This window comes from Hyperoodon ampullatus (genome assembly GCF_949752795.1).
Source record: "Hyperoodon ampullatus genome assembly, chromosome: 14".
Lineage (NCBI taxonomy): Eukaryota > Metazoa > Chordata > Mammalia > Artiodactyla > Ziphiidae > Hyperoodon > Hyperoodon ampullatus.
Window position 1 is genome coordinate 79576105 of NC_136927.1, and position 20439 is coordinate 79596543.

General features: G+C 41.9%; 1 protein-coding gene across 1 annotated transcript; it reads right to left on the reverse strand.

Moving 5' to 3' along the window:
* Nucleotides 1-19906: 19906 nt before the first annotated feature.
* On the reverse strand, nucleotides 19907-20171 carry LOC307063616 (guanine nucleotide-binding protein G(I)/G(S)/G(O) subunit gamma-12). Its single transcript, XM_079719841.1, has one exon. It carries the CDS (start codon nucleotides 20131-20133, stop codon nucleotides 19915-19917), a length of 219 nt encoding a protein of 72 aa, XP_079575967.1. The 5' UTR covers nucleotides 20134-20171; the 3' UTR covers nucleotides 19907-19914.
* Between the last annotated feature and the right edge of the window lie 268 nt (nucleotides 20172-20439).

Genomic DNA, 20439 nt, shown 5'->3' on the forward strand with positions numbered 1-20439 from the left:
CTGCTGTTTCTGGTGATTCCACATGGTGTCACTGTTGAGAACAGGGCCCACCCACCTATGTGGCTTTGCCCACCCTTGAAAGGAGGCCTTTTAGCTGCTTAAGATTTTAGCCTTGACCAAAGTGATATCCCGAACTTAGAATCCCTCTTGGATTCCCCTTCTGTGCTCAACAGTTTCTAGGAAGTATGCCTGCTGAGTTGGAATGGCAGGATGTGAGGTCTCACCAGCCTTAGTCACGTGGTATGCCCTGGGCAGGTTTCTCCAACAGACCGTTAGGGACTGATGTTGATTCTGGGTTCCCAGCCAGGATGCCCCTCTTTCTCAGTGACCACTTTTTGAGGCCTGTAAAAAATATCTTAAGAATACCTCAGTGAATCAGAGAAGGTCTAAAAATAATGAGTCACCAAAGGAAAACGTCAGGAAATTTTCTTTGCATCAGTCACCTTGTCCCTATTTACCATTGCTTCTCTGGTAACCAGCTCTGATGGTAAAGTAGCTGCTGGACTTTCCTTGCATGGCTAAGTGGTGCCCCTTCAGTAACTCTTCCCAGAGTAAAGAAAATCTGCAGGTTTCCCTCTGGGTCTTCACACACAGAGTTGCAGCCAGTAGCTTTTCAGGCAGGAAAAAATTAAGGCTTCACCACACTGTCATTGCTCTACATGATTGCTCATTTTTCCAAACTAGAAGTCGGTGTCCAGAATATAACAAATGGGACTTAGTATTTGACACCTTTGAACACTGAAAGAAGAATTGCACAGTCATAAGGAAGAGGGCTTGCTTGTCATGTCTGTGTGACCTGAGTCACTGATAGCTTAACCAAGAAGGAATAACGATGTTGTGACTCTTCCCCAGAGCCATCCTGGAGATTGGATTAACACCACATTGCTGACGAGGCATAATTAACCTCACAGTGGATTGTGAAATGCTGAATCAGTTATTCAAATGCTATTTATAGTAGCCTTTATTTTCATGCTGCTTTTAATCTAGCCACTAAACAAAAGAAGAAAAAAAACCCTACAGCAAATGGAGTGTGACATGCACAGGGTGCCCTAGCAGAGAATCGGGAGAATGAGTTAGAATGATCAGGAAGACCTCTCTGAGGAAGGGGCATTGAGGCTGAAGATAGAGGCGGGACCAATAGGCCAGTGGTTCTCAGCCAAGGGTGACTTTGTCCCCTGAGGGACACTTGGCAATGTCTGCAGTCATTTTTGGTTGTCACATTGAAGCGATAGAGGAGGTTGCTACTGGCGTCTCATGGGTAGGGCCCAGGGATGCTGCTAAGCATCCTCTGATGTACAGGAAAGACCCCACAGTAGAGAATTATCTGACCCCAAACGTCAATAGTGCTGTGATGCAGGCTAAGAACTGGGAGGTGTATTCCAGCCGTGTGACAAGGTACATTGTTTTAGCCAAGAAATAACCAGAGGAAATACCCTTGGAAACAGTATAGTTTGTTCAAACTGATAATCCTGTGGTTGAGCACAGGTGTTGACATCTGGGGAAGTTTGGGGTGATTTTAGGAGAGAGGCCAAAGTCAAGCTGGGTAAAGAGAGAAGGTCAATCACTTGGGCCTTGAGGGGTCAGGCGGTCAAGGAAAAGCGTGGAGCTGACTTGGTGTAAGCTGGGGGAATGGTGATAAAACTGGAGAGGGCCACCATCTCTCGAGTTCTGCAGGCCATGGCCATGAGGAGCAGTGGACAGGGTTGCTAAATATTCAAGTTGTAAAGAAAGACCTTCATCTTGAAATTCTATATCTCGGCAGATACTTTAATCATTTTTAACACTGTACCTTCTAAGAAAAAAATACCTGCAGGTGAAATTTTGGCCGGCAGAGCTTAAATTTGCAAGATCTGGGTCAGAGATACATAGGATTGACTCATTTCCTCACCTATAGAGAGAGGTGTTTGGACACTAGGCTCGCTTTTCAAGTCCAGGGCTACATGCGATGACTGTAGCGAACCGATCGCCCAGGTCCTCCCAGCTTACAGGTCGTTGATGTGCCACAGCTTCAAGTTAGGGAGGGTCTTTTCTTCCACCTCTGCACTTTTCACTGCATCTTTCTCTGCACCTTCTCAACCCAGTAGTCAATTCCCAATGCACCATCGCCAAGACTGGCTTCAACAAGATGGAAGGAAAAGACAAAAATTCTCCTTAATCCCAGTTGATATGTGACTTTGCTTAGCACTTTGAATATTATTAAGTGTTTGAATTTCTTCCTGTGTCTTTTTCACCGAGATGACTGTCTTTCTCTTTCGTTGACAGCCTCTGCAGGACCAAATTGACAGCTCTTTAAAGGCGTCTGACGAAAAGCAGCATTAATTAAGTCATTGCCGGACTGTAATTGTGTTAAGAAGTAAAAATCTAATAGGAGAAAAGGTTAGTGAGTCCTCTCTTGTGTCAGGTCTTCTACTTCTATGAATATTAATGTTCTTAATGAAGACAATCTTTGCCTCATCAAGCCGTTGTTCTGCATTCAGGTGCCAAATCCCCGTGCCATTGATTTGTTTTTAAAGAACAAATATGTCAGGAGAGAGTGACTGTCCTGTTTCTTATCAACATCATAGAGGATGCTTTTGTATTCCTGGAAAGAGTTTATAGATTTTGTGTGCGTGTGCAAGCTCTTGTGAAGGGAGAGGGATAATGACGTGCCGGCAGGGTAAATGAGTTACAGTAATTTAATATTGGTGTGCTGCGTTGATCGCATTACCTCCTTTTCTGTGTGTGTGAAAAATAGTCATGCAGTAGTGGGGTTGCAATCAGCAGTTTTAACGATAAAATAGAAATTCTCTCCAGAAAAAAGAGAGGCCTGCAGTTTAAGCATTGAAATGAGCTTGTGAGAGGATCTGATCCTTCTTTGCTGATGACCCTCCTCCTCTGATGGAGCAGATAATGATGATGCTGATGAAGGATGTTTCTTAAATACGCTGGGGACGCCGAGGAATCCAGCGGTACGGCACTGAGGAGTGCCGTGTGCCTTCTTTCTCTCTCTACGTTGGCATCTACCTCTATCTCTCTCATTGTTTACTCTCACCTCCTGCACAGATGAAATCTTAACTCTCTTCATCAGAATTCTTGGCCAACAAGTGGAACAACCCTCTTGTATGGTATCATTTGAATTCCTCTGTTCTAGAAAATCCAGGGTATCCTGCTCCTGTGAAGAAGGTCAGCATTGTCAGTACTTTTGCTGATGAGAGCCTGATTGTGAGTCAATAAATTGAGTTTGTACCTCACTGTTGAGGACCTGTTAACAGAATTGAGTTGGGCTGATAGTAAAAGGGAAACGCCGGAAGAGTGAGTCAGTTATGGACGGTGTTGCTTGCGTACACAGGTCCAAGCTGATGTGGTTTTATGTGAGGGTCAGGGGCTCTAGGCTCCCTCCAGCTTTCCACTCGCCACCTCTAGTGTGGCTCTCGTCCTCACGGGCCAAGATGGAGGCCGAAACTCCAGCCATCACCTTCACTTTCAGAGTGGTATGTGGGTAGCTTCACATTCTCCAAGAAAAGAGGGCTAAAATATACTGTGATCATATATGTGCTAGGCAATTTGCCTTTATTATTTTATTTAATTTTTAAGTTACTATATGATGTATCACAGTCTGTATTAGTTTTCTATTGCTACGTAAAAATTAATGCAAACTTTGTAGCTTAAAATGACATAAATTTATTATCTCACAGTTCCATGGATCAACAGTCAAGGAATGGTCTAACTGGGTCCTCTGCTCAGAGTCTCACCAGGCTGAGATCAGGTGTTGGTGGAGGCTGTGATTCTCATCTGAGTCTCTGAGTCCTCCTCTGAGCTCACTGCTTGTGGACATAGTTCATTTCCTTGTAGCAGTATGACTGACACACCCCTTTTGTTGCTAGTTGTTGACCAGAAACTACTCTCACCTCCTAGAGGTCACCTGAAGTTCCTTGCCATGTGGTCCCCCTATTCACAACATGGTGGTTTGCTTGCTTTCCAGGCCAGCAACATCATCTCTCTGAAGCTTCATCCTCTTTTAAAGGCTCTTTTGACTTAGTCGAACCCACCCAGGCTAATCTCCATTTGATTAATTCCAAGTCAACTGATCAGTAACTCATTACAGGAATGATATCCCTTGGTATTCCCAGGTTCTATCCATACTCAAGGGGAGAGCATCATACAGAGGGTGTAACACCAGGGGGTGAGACTCTTGGGGGCCATTTTAGAATCATGCCTACCACACTTCACCTCTTTTACAAATATGGAAATTGAGGCTTATACAGACTAAGAAACTTATCTAAGTTTGCAAGTGGAGTAGTCAAGGGTTATGTCTATGTCTTTATGACTCCAAATCCCATGATTATTTTGCGGGTGAGGTTATACTGCTCATTGTCAGTATACCTGGGGGGGTTAGCCGTGCCCTTGGTTTTGTGCAAGGTCCTTTAATCAAGTGTCTGTCAGGTATAAACTGTTCATTAATTCATTCAAGAAGTGTTTATTGAGGATCTTTTATTTGCTAAGCACCAAGTAGGGGAGACTGTGACGTGAGGCAATATGGAAGGATGGTTAAAAGGTATTGGGTCTCTCTGGATCTAGAAGGCCACAGTTTGGACTGGTCTCTGTTGCATATTAAGGGTATGACCCTCTGCAATTCACTTAACCTCAGTTTACTCAATTTGTAAAATGGGTGTGATAATAGTAGAACTTTGTTTAGAGAGTTGTTGAGTTGTATAGCTCACAATCAACATTTGTAATTATTATGGAACATTTGTGTTCATATGGTCTGTTTTTGATTGCAAACTTTTGGAAGTAAGGGGTGGAGTCTGGAAACTCTGCTGTTGTACTATCAAGCCTTCCATCAAACAGCAAGATGTATCAAAAAATTAATTCTTCTTGAAGAGGATGCTGATAGTACACTTCTGCCATGAGGCAGATTTTTCCCATCTTAACACACACACTTGGGCATTTGGAATAGAGGGAAAAAATGGCACATTTTACTAGTTCTCTCCAAACACAGTGCAGACTGCTAAGCTGTTTCTTCAGAGGGGGAGAATCGAATTGGCTCCAGATTCCTTCTCGGCTGCCAGACCGTGGGAAGTGAGAGAGAATGTCAAAGCTGGCAGTTGACAAACAATGAGATTGTTCCAAAATGAGAAGGATTGGCCTAAGCAATATCCTTCACAAATGTTTTTCTCAGCTTTTAATGAAGAAGGAGAAGGGAAAAAAAATTCTACGAATCCTACCAAGATATTCTGGAGCACTGGGGTCACAATTTGCAAGCAGTTCAAGTCTAGGAATGTACCAACTTTTAGTGGATAAGAAAAAAAATAATACATATGCAAGTAATACAAGTAATTAAAGAACTGTCCTTCTAAATCAAAATGAACAATAAGGATGGTACTAGAGTCTCCTTTGATACCCTCACTTACTTCTCTTCCCTTCCCCTAAAGAAACCACCATTATGAGTTTGAAATATGGCCTTCTAACCATTTTTGTCTTTAAATAAATTGTACCTATGTTATATTCCCTGAGAAAATACATATAATAGTTTTGTTATTTATACCCAGAACTTATAGAATTGCTTGGACTTCTTTTTACTTTTATATAAAAGTATCTTATGTACATGCTCTGCAACTTGTTTTGTTCCTTCAACAATCTTTCTGAGGTCTTCCCATGTCGATACATATTGATCTTGCTCATTTCTTTTGACCTGCTAAATATCCTACATTTAATTCATCTATTCCCATGTTGATGGAGTAGATTGTTTCCAACTTTTCAGCATCATAAACAGGGCTATAATAACCGTCTACTTGGAAAAGCATAGAAAGGGGCCTGCCTGTCACTCTTCCCTTTGCTCATATGGTGTCAGAGTATTGTCACTTAAAGGTTTTCCATTTCTGTTTTTTCTCCCAAATTGACCAATTGATAGCAGATTCATTCATTCCTTTAAATATTATACAGGAACAATATGTCAGGCCTTGTGCTGGGTATTGGGGACATCACATCCAGTAAGACAATCCCCCCTGCCCTCAGCAGCTCAAGTAATAAATTGTATGAGAGAGGCAAGCCCAGGGATTCTGATGGCACATAGTAGGCCATCTAACCCAGACAGTGGAGAGGTTAGGGTTAGAGAAGTTTCCCTGGGAGACAGTGGTTAATTTGATTCCACTCTTAGGAATCATCCTTTGAAAAGAACAGGTCATTCCTTTGAACCTGAACAGCAAAGACAGTCTGTAGATGGTCATGTGATCTTGTCTGGTGACTTCAACACACTGTAGATATCACTGAGGGTATCTATTGGTTGGATTATGATTTAAGACTGTGCACGGAGAGACAAAAAGAGGAACCACAGAGAGAAGATGGAGTTGTGAATTATGCTGACCTAGGGTGTGTCTTGGAAATTAAAAAAAAATCATGATATGAATGCGTGCATATACGTGTGTGTGTGCATTTCAAGAGGGGATAAATCTGCTGCTCTTAGTTAATCTAGTGACTCTCTGAGCTAGGTTTCTAGTATCTGAGGATTCAAATTGTACCTTTATGATTAAAAGTCATTTTCAGTTTTCAGCCCCCGATTTCCTATCATAACCCTGGGGCCTCACTTTTCGTCTACCATGTTCTAAGACTGTAAGCTGTTTCTCTTCATTACTTCTGGTTCTTAGACTGTGCGCTGTGTGTTTTTCCTGTGAGACTGCCAGTAGGTCGGGCCCATGCAAAGGCAGAAGGTTGAAGTCAAGGCCCCGACATGGAAGTGGGAAAATCAAAATACCTTCTTTGTAGGACTTGCTTCCACAGTCATTGTTACTCCTGCTCTGACCTCAAAGTCTGGCAAATCAAAACATCATATGGGCTAAAACCCCCATGTGCTAAAATAAAATGATTTTTTAAATGAGAGAGTGTCAAATATGGATCTATGTTTTGAAAATTCCTTCCCTATTTTGAAAGGGCTTCAGTGTTGTCTCACATTTGTGAACTTTCTTGAAAGAAAAAGCGTGTTTTCAATGAAAAATTAGAGAAAATGCATTCTGTGGTGTTGTTGTTTTGTGAACTCTAGCTAAAATAGAGTGGAAGTAAAATCAAAACAAATGTCTCCAACTAGAGGTTTTTGAACTTTCTTTTCTCTTATGTTCTGAAAAGTTAATTCAAAGTAAACTATTTGCCTTTAAGAGGGGGTAGTAGATATCTTTGGAAAAGTAATATTTCAAAATGTAAATATGTACATTTTATACATGTAAGTAAAAAAGTCAGGATGAGTGGGAATTTGTTTTTGAAATAGAAGTTGTATTATATACTAAATTCACTCTGGGGTTCACCAGTTAGAGATCAACTCACCTGGTAGACATTGACTCACCAGTTAGATTCCAACTAGTAGTGCTTGTAGTGCTTGTAGATGGATGAGCACTAAAATAATAATAATAGAATAAGTGCCCATTTAGATAAAAACACATGGAATTTTCAAGAAGAACATCTATTACAAGTCAGGGAATTTAAAAAAATTACCCCGTTTTCAAATGTAAAATGAGGACTTCCATTTCCAAAAAGATAGAGTAGATGCATTTTTTCCTATTCTTCCCACTAAGCACAACTAAACACCCTGCACATTATATATATATATAACATAAAAAGACTGAAAAGTGAAGAGAAGAAAGCAAAGAGAAGGAAACAGAGCAGCTAGGGACCTCGGGACTCAAGAAGTGATGTGGTGAGTTCCTTAGTTTTCTTTTCGCTTCATGCATCCCAGACTTGGAGCTGAAGAAGCCAGAAACCCAGAAACACCAGCAGGTGCAGGGAAAAAAGCCCCAACAAAACCCTGCTCTCTCTAGCCAAAGGACCAAGAAAGGGGCAGCCTAGTAAGGTAGAAAACTTTTAAATAACAACCACCAAAAGAAATGTGGCACAAACACCACCTACAGCAGCAAAGGCCAACGGGAAGCTGAGATGTCCATTCATGAGGCTGTAATAAGGTGCCTCAAAGCCCACACCTGATTGGGGTCAGAGGTGGCCCCTGGGAGAGTCAGGACTTCCACCACTGCCCACCAGTAACAGTTCCATCCCTCTCCCCTGGGGATGTCAGTGAGGCCCAGTGGAGAACTAGAACTCCCACCCACCCAGCAGTGATGAGGAGCCCTAACTCCCCCTTTCTGATATCAACAGAGACTGAGCAGGGAACCTGGACTTTCATGTGGGGGCAGGAGGAAAGTAGCTACAAAAGGACATTGCCATGAGGTATCCTTGTGATGTCGGAAATGTTCCATATTTGACTGCATCAATATCAGTATGCAGGTGGTGATATTCGCTATAGTTTTGTGAGGTGTTACCATTAAGAGAAACTGGACCAAGGGTACATGAGATTCCTCTGTATTATTTCTTGCAACTACATGTGAGTCTATAATTATCTCAAATTAAAAGGTTTAACTTAAAAAATGCAAAATGGGGGCTTCCCGGGTGGCGCAGTGGTTGAGAGTCCGCCTGCCAATGCAGGGGAGATGGGTTCGTGCACCGGTCCGGGAGGATCCCACGTGCCACGGAGCGGCTGGGCCCGTGGGCCATGGCCGCTGGGCCTGCGCGTCCGGAGCCTGTGCTCCGCGACGGGAGAGGCCACAGCAGTGAGAGGCCCGCGTACCGCAAAAAAAAAAAAAAAAGCAAAATGAAAAATTAAGTTTGCTATTTTCTGGTCTTCATTCATCATCTATTTTCACATTCATTTATTTATTCACAAAGGCATTTAGCAAGAACTTACCAGGCACCAGGCAGTGAGGATCCTAAAATGCGTAGTTTCAGTTTTTGCTCTCAAGGATTTATTAATCTCTATAGGAGACACCAATATGTAGAGCAATAAAAAAGAAAAAAAATCCTACTTAAAATAAAAGTGGATTATTTGGAGGCTCCATATTTTATCACCCCAATCAACTGGTAAGGGTCAAATGGCCAAAAAAAAAAAAAACCAGTCACAGGACAAAACCATCCATATGGTGGATAATTGGGACATATTTGTATCTTGCATTTTGTAAGTATCATCATCTTTTTTCATCTTGAAATGGTTTAAGTAACATATTTTCAAGGTTTTAGGCTATGCTGGCTCATTTTACAAAGTACCACTTCTGCTTCTTCTTGTTCTGACCCAAACTGCTAAGGTCATCCATCCACTTTGCATCCTGATCATCACTCTTTCCCGTCAATGCCGGGCCGTACAGGGCAGCCCCTGGAGCTCATGCAGGAGTGCAAACCCTCCCCAGTGTGACTTCAATGGAAGATCAGAATAAGGGAAGGGAATCTCCAAAAGCCACTCTAAGGGAAAATCCACTTTCATCTCATCCTTGTCTTTTCTCCCTGTTTGCGTCAGTGTGTTTCCACAGCTCATAGCAATCCCTCCCTTGGAAACTTAGCATCTCTTCTCTCATGTGGGAACTATTTTTACAGTGGTTTTTGAGTTTGTGTTGTTGCCAGATTTAACGGAATGTAGACCAATGTTTCCCAAATTCATTTTTGCACGTTGGTGACAGTCTGTGACAAAGTTTTTACAGATCTTCAATGAAATAAAGGAAATAAGAAAAACACAGGATACATTTTACAAGCCAAATGTATTCAGTGGAAGGGTGGTCCTTGATAGAGATATTATTTTTCCTACTTTAGGCGGTGTTCAAAATGACTTCTCTTCTATGTAAAGGTGTTTATGTTGATGGTGATTACATTTGGCTTTTTAATGATCCTACTATGAAAATCAAAACTTCTCCCCTTTCCACCCCTTTCCCCCACCTCTGTTGATGGCTTACCCCTCCCTTCTCTGCAACTTATCTGTGGTTGAAAACAATTAGCAAAAATATTGGAGACTATGAATACGCATTTTTTATAGGCAAGAAAACATGATAGTAGAGTTTTCTGAAGTTCCATGGAAAACTAGGAAATGCTCATGTACTGTGCACCCTCCCCCACCCCCGGAAAGTCATACAGCACATTTGTATTTATAGACTCTGAAAAGTACTGATGCAAAGACACTTTTAACCTTGTGTACTGTTGAAGTTTCTTAATTAATTGAACCATAGTATCCTTATATTTCCTATACACAATATGTATTTGGTCCACAGGGTGCATTTGGGGAAGTGCTGCCATAAATGAAATATGATATATTTGGGTGGAGAAAATAGTCAGAGGAAGAAATTTGGATAAGCTTAGTCAGACAAACTTTTATGGAAGCAATGCGTTTGGAACAAGCTTATTTGAAAGTGAAAAGGCACTTGGTTTGGCTGCAGGAAGTGGCCAAATACAAAGATAAAATTAATCTATACAAGCCGCTGCAAACAGACATGCCAAATGGTTCCAGGCAGCTAACCTGAACGTGTGAAATAGACAAGGATTACTATTGGGGAGTGGTAGGGAGTGTGGTAAACTAGGAAGCACACTCTCTGCTGCTCATATTCAGTGAATCGTCATCATTTAAGAAGGTGGGAGCAGATCTTCTGGATTGTGAAGAGAAGCCAGATCCAAATTTTTCATGCAAATCTCTTTTTAAATGTTGACAATTCAAAGCTAAAAGCAAAATGTGAGCCATATATATATATATATATATATATATATATATATATATATATATAAAATTACATATATGTATGTACGTATATACATATATACTATATATATTTATGGGTTGCTAGTTTAAAACCTATGATCCATTCTTTCTTAGGGAAATTGTTGCTGAAATTATCTGACATATAATGATAAGTATAATGAAATGTACTATATCAAAAATTACACTGGTGTTGGGGGTATAAAGCATCCTAAGCAACAATGAATTTTTAGGTTCAATATCCATTTAGGCTAAGATGGCACTGTTTTGAATTTTCTTTCCCAAGGAGGTCATGTTAATGACCCTTTTGTTGAAAAATGGAATCCGCCTAGCTGCCTGCCACACTCTCTACTTCCCTGTCTCTCTCTCTTGTTCTGGGCTCACCTCCTGGGTCCTCCCTGCAAAAAAAAATGTCATCCACGTGTGCATCTGCTCTTGGTGTTGCAGCTTGTGGAGCATTAGCTATGGGCAGACAGGAAGATTTAGCTGAGGTTTTGTCAGCAGCAGAGAGAGAATTCTGAGATTCCTTATCATGCCTGGCCTATGAGTTGTGCAGGGGTCACAGCACACAGATTGCATTTGTGCCTGAGCGTTTTTAAAATAACTGCTACAACACCACCCGAACCCCAAAGAGGGCGTACAACTCTCAGCCTTGGATCAAACTGAACAAGTTTTAAAAAGTTATGCTCCTCTAGGTGGTCACAAAGCACTGAGCTGATCTCCCTGTGCTATGTGGCTGCTTCCCACTAGCTATCTATATGACATTTGGTTGTGTATGACCACCTAGAGGGGTGGGATAGGGAGGGTGGGAGGGAGACGCAAGAGGGAGAGGATATGGGGATATATGTATACGTATAGCTGATTCACTTTGTTATAAAGCAGCAACTAACACACCATTGTAAAGCAATTATACTCCATAAAGATGTTAAAAAAAAAGTTATGCTCCTAGTCATGAAAATTAATCTCCATAATGTTATTAGGAATTATCAACATTGTCATTTTTAACTGGCACCCACCCCCCACCTAGGTGGATGTGAAAATACACAAGGGTGATTTGAATTGAAAGCGTGGTTATTGCGTATTGCCGCTCTCTAAATATTCATTTTTGAGAGTATTTGCTTCCAACATCTAGAAGTTCCCATAGAAAGAGGAGGATGTTTTCAGTGTATGCCAGTACTTCTCAACTGAGGGGGATTTGTTCACTCCTCCATCCACCCAGCCCTCCTGGGGCCATTTGTCAAAGGCTCGAGACAGTTTTGATTATCATATCGGGAGGAGGGATGCTACTGGCATCTAGTGGGTAGAGACCAGAGATGCTGCTAAACATCCTACAGTGTGCAGGACAGCCCCACAGCAAAGACTTCTCTGGCCCAAATGTTGATAGTGCAAAGGGTGACAAACCCTGGCACATGCCAGGTTGAAGGGTTGCTGCTTTGAATTAATACCATACATAGGGTGAGTTGCCTTTGAAGCTGTCAGAGAGGTGTTTTCCTTGTCCTGCCATCCTTGCCAGATTGGCTGGCGCCCTACAGAACCACTGTCTCATTTCAGCCTGTAACCCATCTTGATCTAAGTCCTTTGCAGGAGATTCATATGGTGAGATAAATGTGCGGTTGTTACCTGGGCCACCATGTCGCACTGCTGCTTCTCTAAACATGTGGGGACCAAAGATGTTCTCTTGAAGGAAGGCTGTGTGCTCTGACACTATCACTTCAAACATTTCATTGTAAATAAAGTCCTAAAAAATTGGCCAAGGTGCAAGATAGCCTGCATTTATTCTCTTTCTAGCTATTTACTGGCATCTACTAGGTCAGACAGAACTAGGAGGGAAGGAACCAGCAGGACACAGACACACAGATGTGGGCCTTGCCCTCATGGGTCTTATGGTCTACGCCAGGAGTTGGCAGGCTTTTTCTGGAAAGGGCCAGATAGTAAATAATTTAGACTTACGGGCCATATGACCTCTGTCAGAACTACTCAGCTCTACCTTTGTAGCAAGAATGTAGCTGTGGACAACCCATAAACAAATGGGCGTGTCTTCGTCCTTACCAACCTTCATTTAAAAAAACAGGCCCCTGGCTAGATTTGTCCCAGAAGCTGTAGTCTCCTGATCTTTGGTCTACATGAGTGAGATAGATGTTATTCAGATAAGTACTTGATTAATTGTATTTTTTCGACCTTTCTGGTATTCTATTCTCCTGTTTGCATGATAATTCCTTTGCTATACTTAGATCTCAGTGTGAATGTCACCTTCTCAGAAAACTCGTCCCTAACCACTTATCAGAAGTGTCCCTCTCTTAGTTTTCTGTCACATCATTCTACACTGTGAACTTCATGGTGCGTATAAGCCAAATTATCTTGTTTATATATTTGTTAAATTTTTTTTCCCCTTGCAGAAAAACAGCAACATGGTCTGTTTTGACACTTATATCCCGACCATGGGGAATAGTGCCTGGCACAGAGCAGGTGCCCCCCACACACACACACAGCCTATAAAGGAAGCTTACAAGAACATACCTAACAGTAAGACTTGACCGAGTTTAGGGGCTGGGGGAATCAAGTTGTACACGTGGTTACTACAGACTGTCATTTGAAGTAACTACTAATGTCATTAGCTAATGGATGAATATTATGTTCCAGGCAATATTCTAACCATTTACGTGACAATGTAATGAAAAACTAATATCATTTCCCATTTTATAGGTGAGAAAAGGACTGAAAGATCAGTGACTGGCTTGAGGGTACTACTGAGTCTGGTTGCAGTCCAGGAAGTACAGTTCCTGCTCTTAAACACTATCACATGCTGCCTTCACAATATGCCTCACCAACAATATAAAAATTCAAACAAACAAACCCCAAACGTGACTGTACTAAAAAAGTTTATTTGTTTGATCACACTGTTCTAGTGTGGTAGAAAGAGGAACCTAGTAAAAACTAGTAAAATTTCAGAATGTGAATGTCCCCCTTAGGATTGATTTTGGGCAACTGGAATCCTGAATCTTCCAGTGCCTAGGGTGAAATTGGGTCCGGTGGTCTTCAGGCTGTGGGGAGGGGATGTCACATCCTTCTGTATGGGGCTGGTTTTTGCAGCAGGCACAGCAGCTCAACACACAGCTGCCCTGCTGTCCTGCATTTCTTTGGGTGAGGAATTAATCCAGTGAGGATGCAGCTTTATGGGGCAAGGCAACAAATGCGCCAAATATTTTTTGCCAAAAAAAATATGTGTTATGTTTACTGTCAAGTACCTGTACATGAAACAAGACGTTGTCCCTGACCTGAAGAGCTACCAAACCAGGAAAGGGGTGAAAGCAGGCTGCCTTGAGTTACAGCCAGAGGAACAGAAAGGAGGGGGAGATTCGGGGGATCAGGGATTAGCTCATCTGTGTAACAAAATGTGTTAGATCGGGGCCAGAGTATGACGTTTTGAGGGGCACATGGCATTAGGAGAAGGTGATCCTGCAGGACCTGAGTGCCCTCCTGAGATGCCATCTGGACGAGCCCCAGTGGGACCACATCTTGTCTTAATACTCACGATCTAATCAACACCGAAGGCTCACTCAGTATGGGGCACCGTCCTAGGTGTTTTTTTTTTTTTTTTTTTTGCTGTACGCGGGCCTCTCACTGTTGTGGCCTTCCTGTTGCGGAGCACAGGCTCTGGACGCGCAGGCCCAGCGGCCATGGCTCACAGGCCCAGCCGCTCCGCGGCATATGGGACCCTCCCGGACCAGGGCACGAACCGGTGTCCCCTGCATCGGCAGGCGGACTCTCAACCACTGCGCCACCAGGGAAGCCCCTGTCCTAGGTGTTTTACTGTATTATCTCACTGTTCTCACAACAGACCTACTATTATTATCCCCATTTTCTGGATGAGGAAACTGAGATTTGTAGGGGTTAAATAATTTTTCCAAAATCACACGGGAGAGCCATGAATGGAACTCAGGTAGATTGGCTTCTGGTTGCACGCTCGAACCTGACCCCATCACCATTCTGTAGAAAACGAGGCTTCGAGAAAGGCAGCAACTTCTCTGAGATGTGAACCTGGATTTGAGCCCAGATCTTTATGATAGAGAAGCCCATGGTCTTTTCGTCACCCTAAGAAAGTAGCTCATCTGGTTTTGTTGGCTTGAGAAGGGGAGGGGAGGAGATAGATCTTGTTGGATAGATCCAACAAGACTCAAGACTCAAAGACTGCCTGGATCTGGGCAGAGAGGCATAGGAAAGGGAAGCTTTCACTGGTGAGTGCCTCGTATCTTGGACATGCCATTTTTCAGCGATAAAGGAGACAAATGGAATAGTTTGGAGAATTAAGGCAATTTTTTGCTATATGCGGGCCTCTCACTGTTGTGGCCTCTCCCATTGCAGCTCCAGACGCGCAGGCTCAGCGGCCATGGCTCACGGGCCCAGCCTCTCCACGGCATGTGGGATCCTCCTGGACTGGGGCACGAACCCGCGTCCCCTGCCTCAGCAGGCGGACTCTCAACCACTGCGCCACCAGGGAAGCCCCAAGGCAATTTTATTAGTAGTGTTATTGATCATAAATAACCTCACGCAGGCATTTTCTTCCCCCAGAACTAGCTACTAACTTCTGGGAGGCCATCCTTCTTCTAGTCATAGGTCATATACAGTATTTCAAGTCCGAGGGCATACTATTTGATCACAAATCCTGACCTCTAGTCTTGATGACAAATGCTCTGAATTTTAAAAGCCTAGCCTACTTCTGGAAATATTTAAAGCCAACCATTTCATTAAATAAGTCCCAAATATCCAAACAGTATGACTGGGATAATACGGAATTATTTATAAAGATGGCTTGTTCTGAGCAGCGTATTGTCTAAGGAGATGGAAATCCTACCTTTTCTCCTCATTCACTTACTGTGATTAGAACCAGTATATTTCAGATGTATCAGAGAGGGATAAAAGGTAAAGTGGATTTGGGGCCACAGCTCCCCTGTGGGCTATACTGATTATGTGATGGGTCTCTTGGTTGCTTTTATGCAAGATACAGCTTTTGGATAGGCTGTAGCACATTTTCGCCTCATGACCGCTGAATTCTTGGATTTAGAACTGGCTTGGTTCATCTTGTATAACTGAACCTCTTTTATTTGGGCTGCTTAATTCTTATCATTTTTGGATGTAATCTTTTATCTAATGATAAAAAATAATGCTTAAGCGGCTCAGGCTAGAATCCATTTTATTTTCCAAACCAAGAACTCTTTTTAATCTTACCTTAAAACTGGAAGGTTTGATGAACCAGGCTTTGCACTGATCTTGGGATTAAAAGATTCATATACATTTACTGGCTTTCCAAGCCTTAGAAGGCCTGACCCCTACTTACCTCTCTAGTTTTATCCCACACTTCCTCTCTTGTTCTTTCCAGATTCCAGCCACATGGCCTTCTTCCATTTCTTTGGGTCAGCAAAACTCCTTCCGGCACATTCTGTTTTGTGGGGGCTGAGAAATACTCTTTGCGCTGCCTCATCCTGATCTGTCCCAAATAACCCTTTCAGTGATGGCCTAATGTTACCTCCTCCAGGAAGCCCTCCCTGACATCTTTCTTCTCCTCAAAGTTGGACCATTTTCTCCTGTTTCATATTATCACTGCACTAATTTCTTCTCCTATATAGAACTTACATCAATTAAAATTAAATATGTATTTGTGTTATTATTTATAAGTGTTTGTTTTTCCAAGAGGCTACAAATTCTCTATGGACATGTTATTCATGGTATCTCAGTGCCTATAACAGTGCTTGACACATAGTGGTTGTTTTTTTTTGTTTTTTTTTTAACATCTTTATTGGAGTATAGTTGCTTTACAATGGTGTGTTAGTTTCTGCTGTATCACAGAGTGACTCAGCTATACCTATACATATATCCCCATATCCCCTCCCTCTTGCATCTCCCTCCCACCCTCCTTATCCCACCCCTCTAGGTGGTCACAAAGCACTGAGCTGATCTCCCTGTGCTATGCGGCTGCTTCCCACTAGCTATCTATTTTACATTTGGTAGTGTATATAAAGTGGTTGTTTAATAAATAAGAATAAATAAGTGAACAATGAATGAATAATTGGTTAATCAGTTGCCTAATTCTGTTAATTATGATTGGGAGATGTTGCTGAAAGGCAACTCAAGGTCTTCAGACTCTGAATTTTGATACTTAACTCTGAGGTTTACATAAAATTTCTACATTATTTTATGCAAGCATATTTATTATTTTTTTCAAACTTAAAAAAAGAGTTTAATCAAATCTTCTGAAACCTATTGAGATGCTCCTCAGTTGCATACAATCTATTCATTAAAAGCATAATATGCCATTGAAAAATCAGAAAATATTAATTATGGCAGCATTACCCAAAGTGCTTTGTGGAACATTAGTTTTGGTGGATGTTAGAGGAAAAAGAGTCATATGATCAAGTGCAATTGGTTGGGAAATTTTTTTTTTTAAGTTAGATTTTGTTTGTTTTAGCAAAGGACTTCTAGAGCCTTAAATACACTAATTTGCATTATGAAAACCAAAGAGAGGGATTTAAAATGAAGTGTTTTCTAAATATGTTTGACCACAGAGAATTGCCTGGTCATAGACCATCTTTTGTAAATGCTGATATGTGTAAAGAAAGGCAGGTTATATATCATGTTTATGCCTGCTTTGGGAGAAAGAACTGCATTGGTTTTTTATAAAGAAATTCTTCCTCTCGCACAAACCAAACTATGCTTTTAGGAACTGTGCTTCCTTCCTTGCATTGGCAAGCAACTTCCAATTAAATGCCAGCTCTGTTTTATGGATTGAGCATCAATAATAACTATCACTGGAATGAAGGCCTGGAGTTCCCATTGTCATAATTCCACCCTGAGCTCTCATTGAAAGTAGGGATGGGCAGTGAGCTTAGGGATATTTAAGAAGTGAAATCAGTGTTTTAAATGACACTGTTGATGGGGCAGTAGAAGCAAGGAGGAGCAAGATTCAGATCTGGGAAAATAATCAGACTTTGAAATATAGCCTCAAAACTGGACAATTGAGGAAAACTTGCAGGGGTTATCTTATTTATTTATTTTTTTTTTGCGGTACGCAGGCCTCTCACTGTTGTGGCCTCTCCCGTTGCGGAGCACAGACTCCGGACGCGCAGGCTCAGTGGCCATGGCTCACGGGCCCAGCCTCTCCGCAGCATGTGGGATCTTCCTGGACCGGGGCATGAACCCGCGTCCCCTGCATTGGCAGGCGGACTCTCAACCACTGTGCCACCAGGGAAGCCCAGGGGGTTATCTTCTAAAGGAGAAGAATAATTCAGAAGTTCAAACAGAGAGCTTATGTTAGCATGGGTGCTGGTAAAACGCAAATAACTTCAAAATAGCTCATGTCTAAAACCCAGAAGAATATGGGTCTGTGCCAATATGCACTTGTTAATCTGCTGAGAATAACATTTCTCTTGTATTTAATGACTGGAGGGTGTGACTCATGAATTTGATGGTTAACAGGGTAGTCTTGTAGCCTCAGGTATTTTTACCCATCTAAGCAGAAAGGGGAAATATTTAGGGTATAAAAAGGACATGAATTTATAATAAAAATAGCATGAGGGTTTGGTGGATGGGGTATCTCTGTGGAATACAGAGTTAAACAGATTACCATATGTTCCCTTCAGGAGCATTTGAAAAATGAAGACCAAATGTGTTTTATAGAATGATGTTCTTCATAATGCAGATAGCCACTGATTTGAAGCTGCAGCTAAAATAAATGTGATACCTTTTGAGTGCTATTCACAGACACTAGTGACCTATCAATTTCCCTATCTCGGGAAAAGCGACCTGGAGGATGACAGCTCACTCCCAGAAGAGTGGTTGATATACGTTAAGTGGCTGTGTCTCTGCTTCTGATTATTAATTGTGGCTAATATAAAGCAAACAGATGTCCCCAGCCTGTGCAGACGCTTCTTGGAACAGGGAGGTCTTCAGGCATCGTGGAAAGAGGCCCTGTTGCAGAGTTAGAAGTTCTAGATCTGGGTTTCTGGCTGCACGGATATACCTTGAGGCCAAGCATGCTTAACCCTCAGAGACTCGCACATTTCAGGCCCTGGGAGGGGTCCTTCCAGTGTGTTGCCCTGGTGATATGTATCTATTAACATCTGTGAAAGTAAAGTGTTTTAAACACAGTTGGTTAAGATGCTGTCTTTTCCCACTCTTCCCTTTGAATTAGGTGGCATTAGAATGGCCATTGTCATTTTAAGGTCTGGTTATAGGAAATATTAGATGATTGATTTATTGAGTGCTTAATGTAATATCTTTATGTCCTCCTGTGTCACTTTTATTTATGGTTAAGGTACAGCCGGTGTCCTGGTGTAGGAGTGACTTCTAGGAACACTCCTATAACCACTGTGCCAATAAACCCAGTGCTATGGTGGGGAGGTGCAAAGTCAGTGGCAGTCCTCCAATGTGAATATATCCTAAAGTGTCTGCACCACCAGTGGGCAGTAGAAGAGAAACATGGTTTAGCATATAAGGAGTCAGAAGCTAGTCTGTGGAATATGCTTCTGAATACCAGCTATGTACACTAGTGGAGGATTTGACTCTTATCAACACTTCGTCCAATTGGAAGTTCTGTTCTTTCTGGAGTATACTCATTAATACAACATACATAATTACAGATGCACCATATATTATTATTATTTTTTAGTTCAGTTTTTAAATTTTAATTGGCACAGTTTAGTGTAGCCTAAGAGGTCAGCAAGATTTCAAGAGGAGAGAGATGACTTCATTACTCAGTTACAATGAATGCAGTCTTTAGGGTGTTCTTTACTTTTTGTACAATAACTATAAGAAAAGAATTTAATTCTACCCACACACAGCTCAAGATAAAGGTATAACTTCTTCTGGAGTTGAACTGATGGTCTGGAGAGAGAGAGACATTTTAATAGGGAAATAAGCTTTGAGATGTGTATATACAAACACACATATATATACACAAAACACTCCTCACCCACATATACTGTACAGATTGGCATAACCCTATCAAGAACATACTATGATAGAAAGGCTTTAGGACAAGTTATTCTTGGCATTTTAATCGAGACGAGTCCTTAGGTAATTTAGGTCTTAACTGGATCATTCACATATTTGTTTTTTTTAAAAGGCCAGACCAACTTTCCTTCAGCAGTAACCCAATATGACACCAGAGTTAACAAATGGAAAACAAGATTGTTATTCTGTATTAATTCATTAAAGGGCATTTTAGAGAAAGAACAACTCAGAAAACAAAGACTTCAGAGTCCATGATTCCAAGTTAGTTAAGAGCATTTTAGTTATTAGCAGTGGTTACCAAATAAGCCAAAGGTCAATCTTTTCAAGGAGCTGCTCATCATTTGCTTTGTTGAGAAGAGGGGAGGAACCACTTCACTACTCATCTATAAGATGATGCAGGTCTTTTTATCCTTGAAAGGGTTTTCTGAAGTTGGTATCCCCATCAGCAGAGGGTCGTTCCTCGCATGCTCCTCACAGTAGGACATGAGGTCCGCTGATGCCTTTGAAACCTTTATTCTTTCGATGGAGGCTTCCATTCTCAACTGCTGCACAGTCCTTCTTGCCTGGGCGATGTTGTTGGTGCTGGCTGTCTTGCTCGACATCTTCAGTTACGGTTTCACCTGAAATCAGTAAGACTCTGCGTGGCCCACCGTTACCAGGTTTTAGGTGATGGAATGAATCTGCCGGTGCGCTGCCCCTGCCGTCACCGCCGCTTCCGGGGACTCTGTCTCTAAGGGCTCCTGGAGACGACTCCGACCTCTCCTCCTGCTGCTCCTCTGGGCGGGCGCCGGCTCCGCCTCACTCGGGTAGGTGGGGCGGACCCGTATATTATTTTTTAATGGAAATATTAAAAATTATCATAATTTCACTGTTTAAATTTCTTGCTGACTTGGCACAAAATTCTAGCA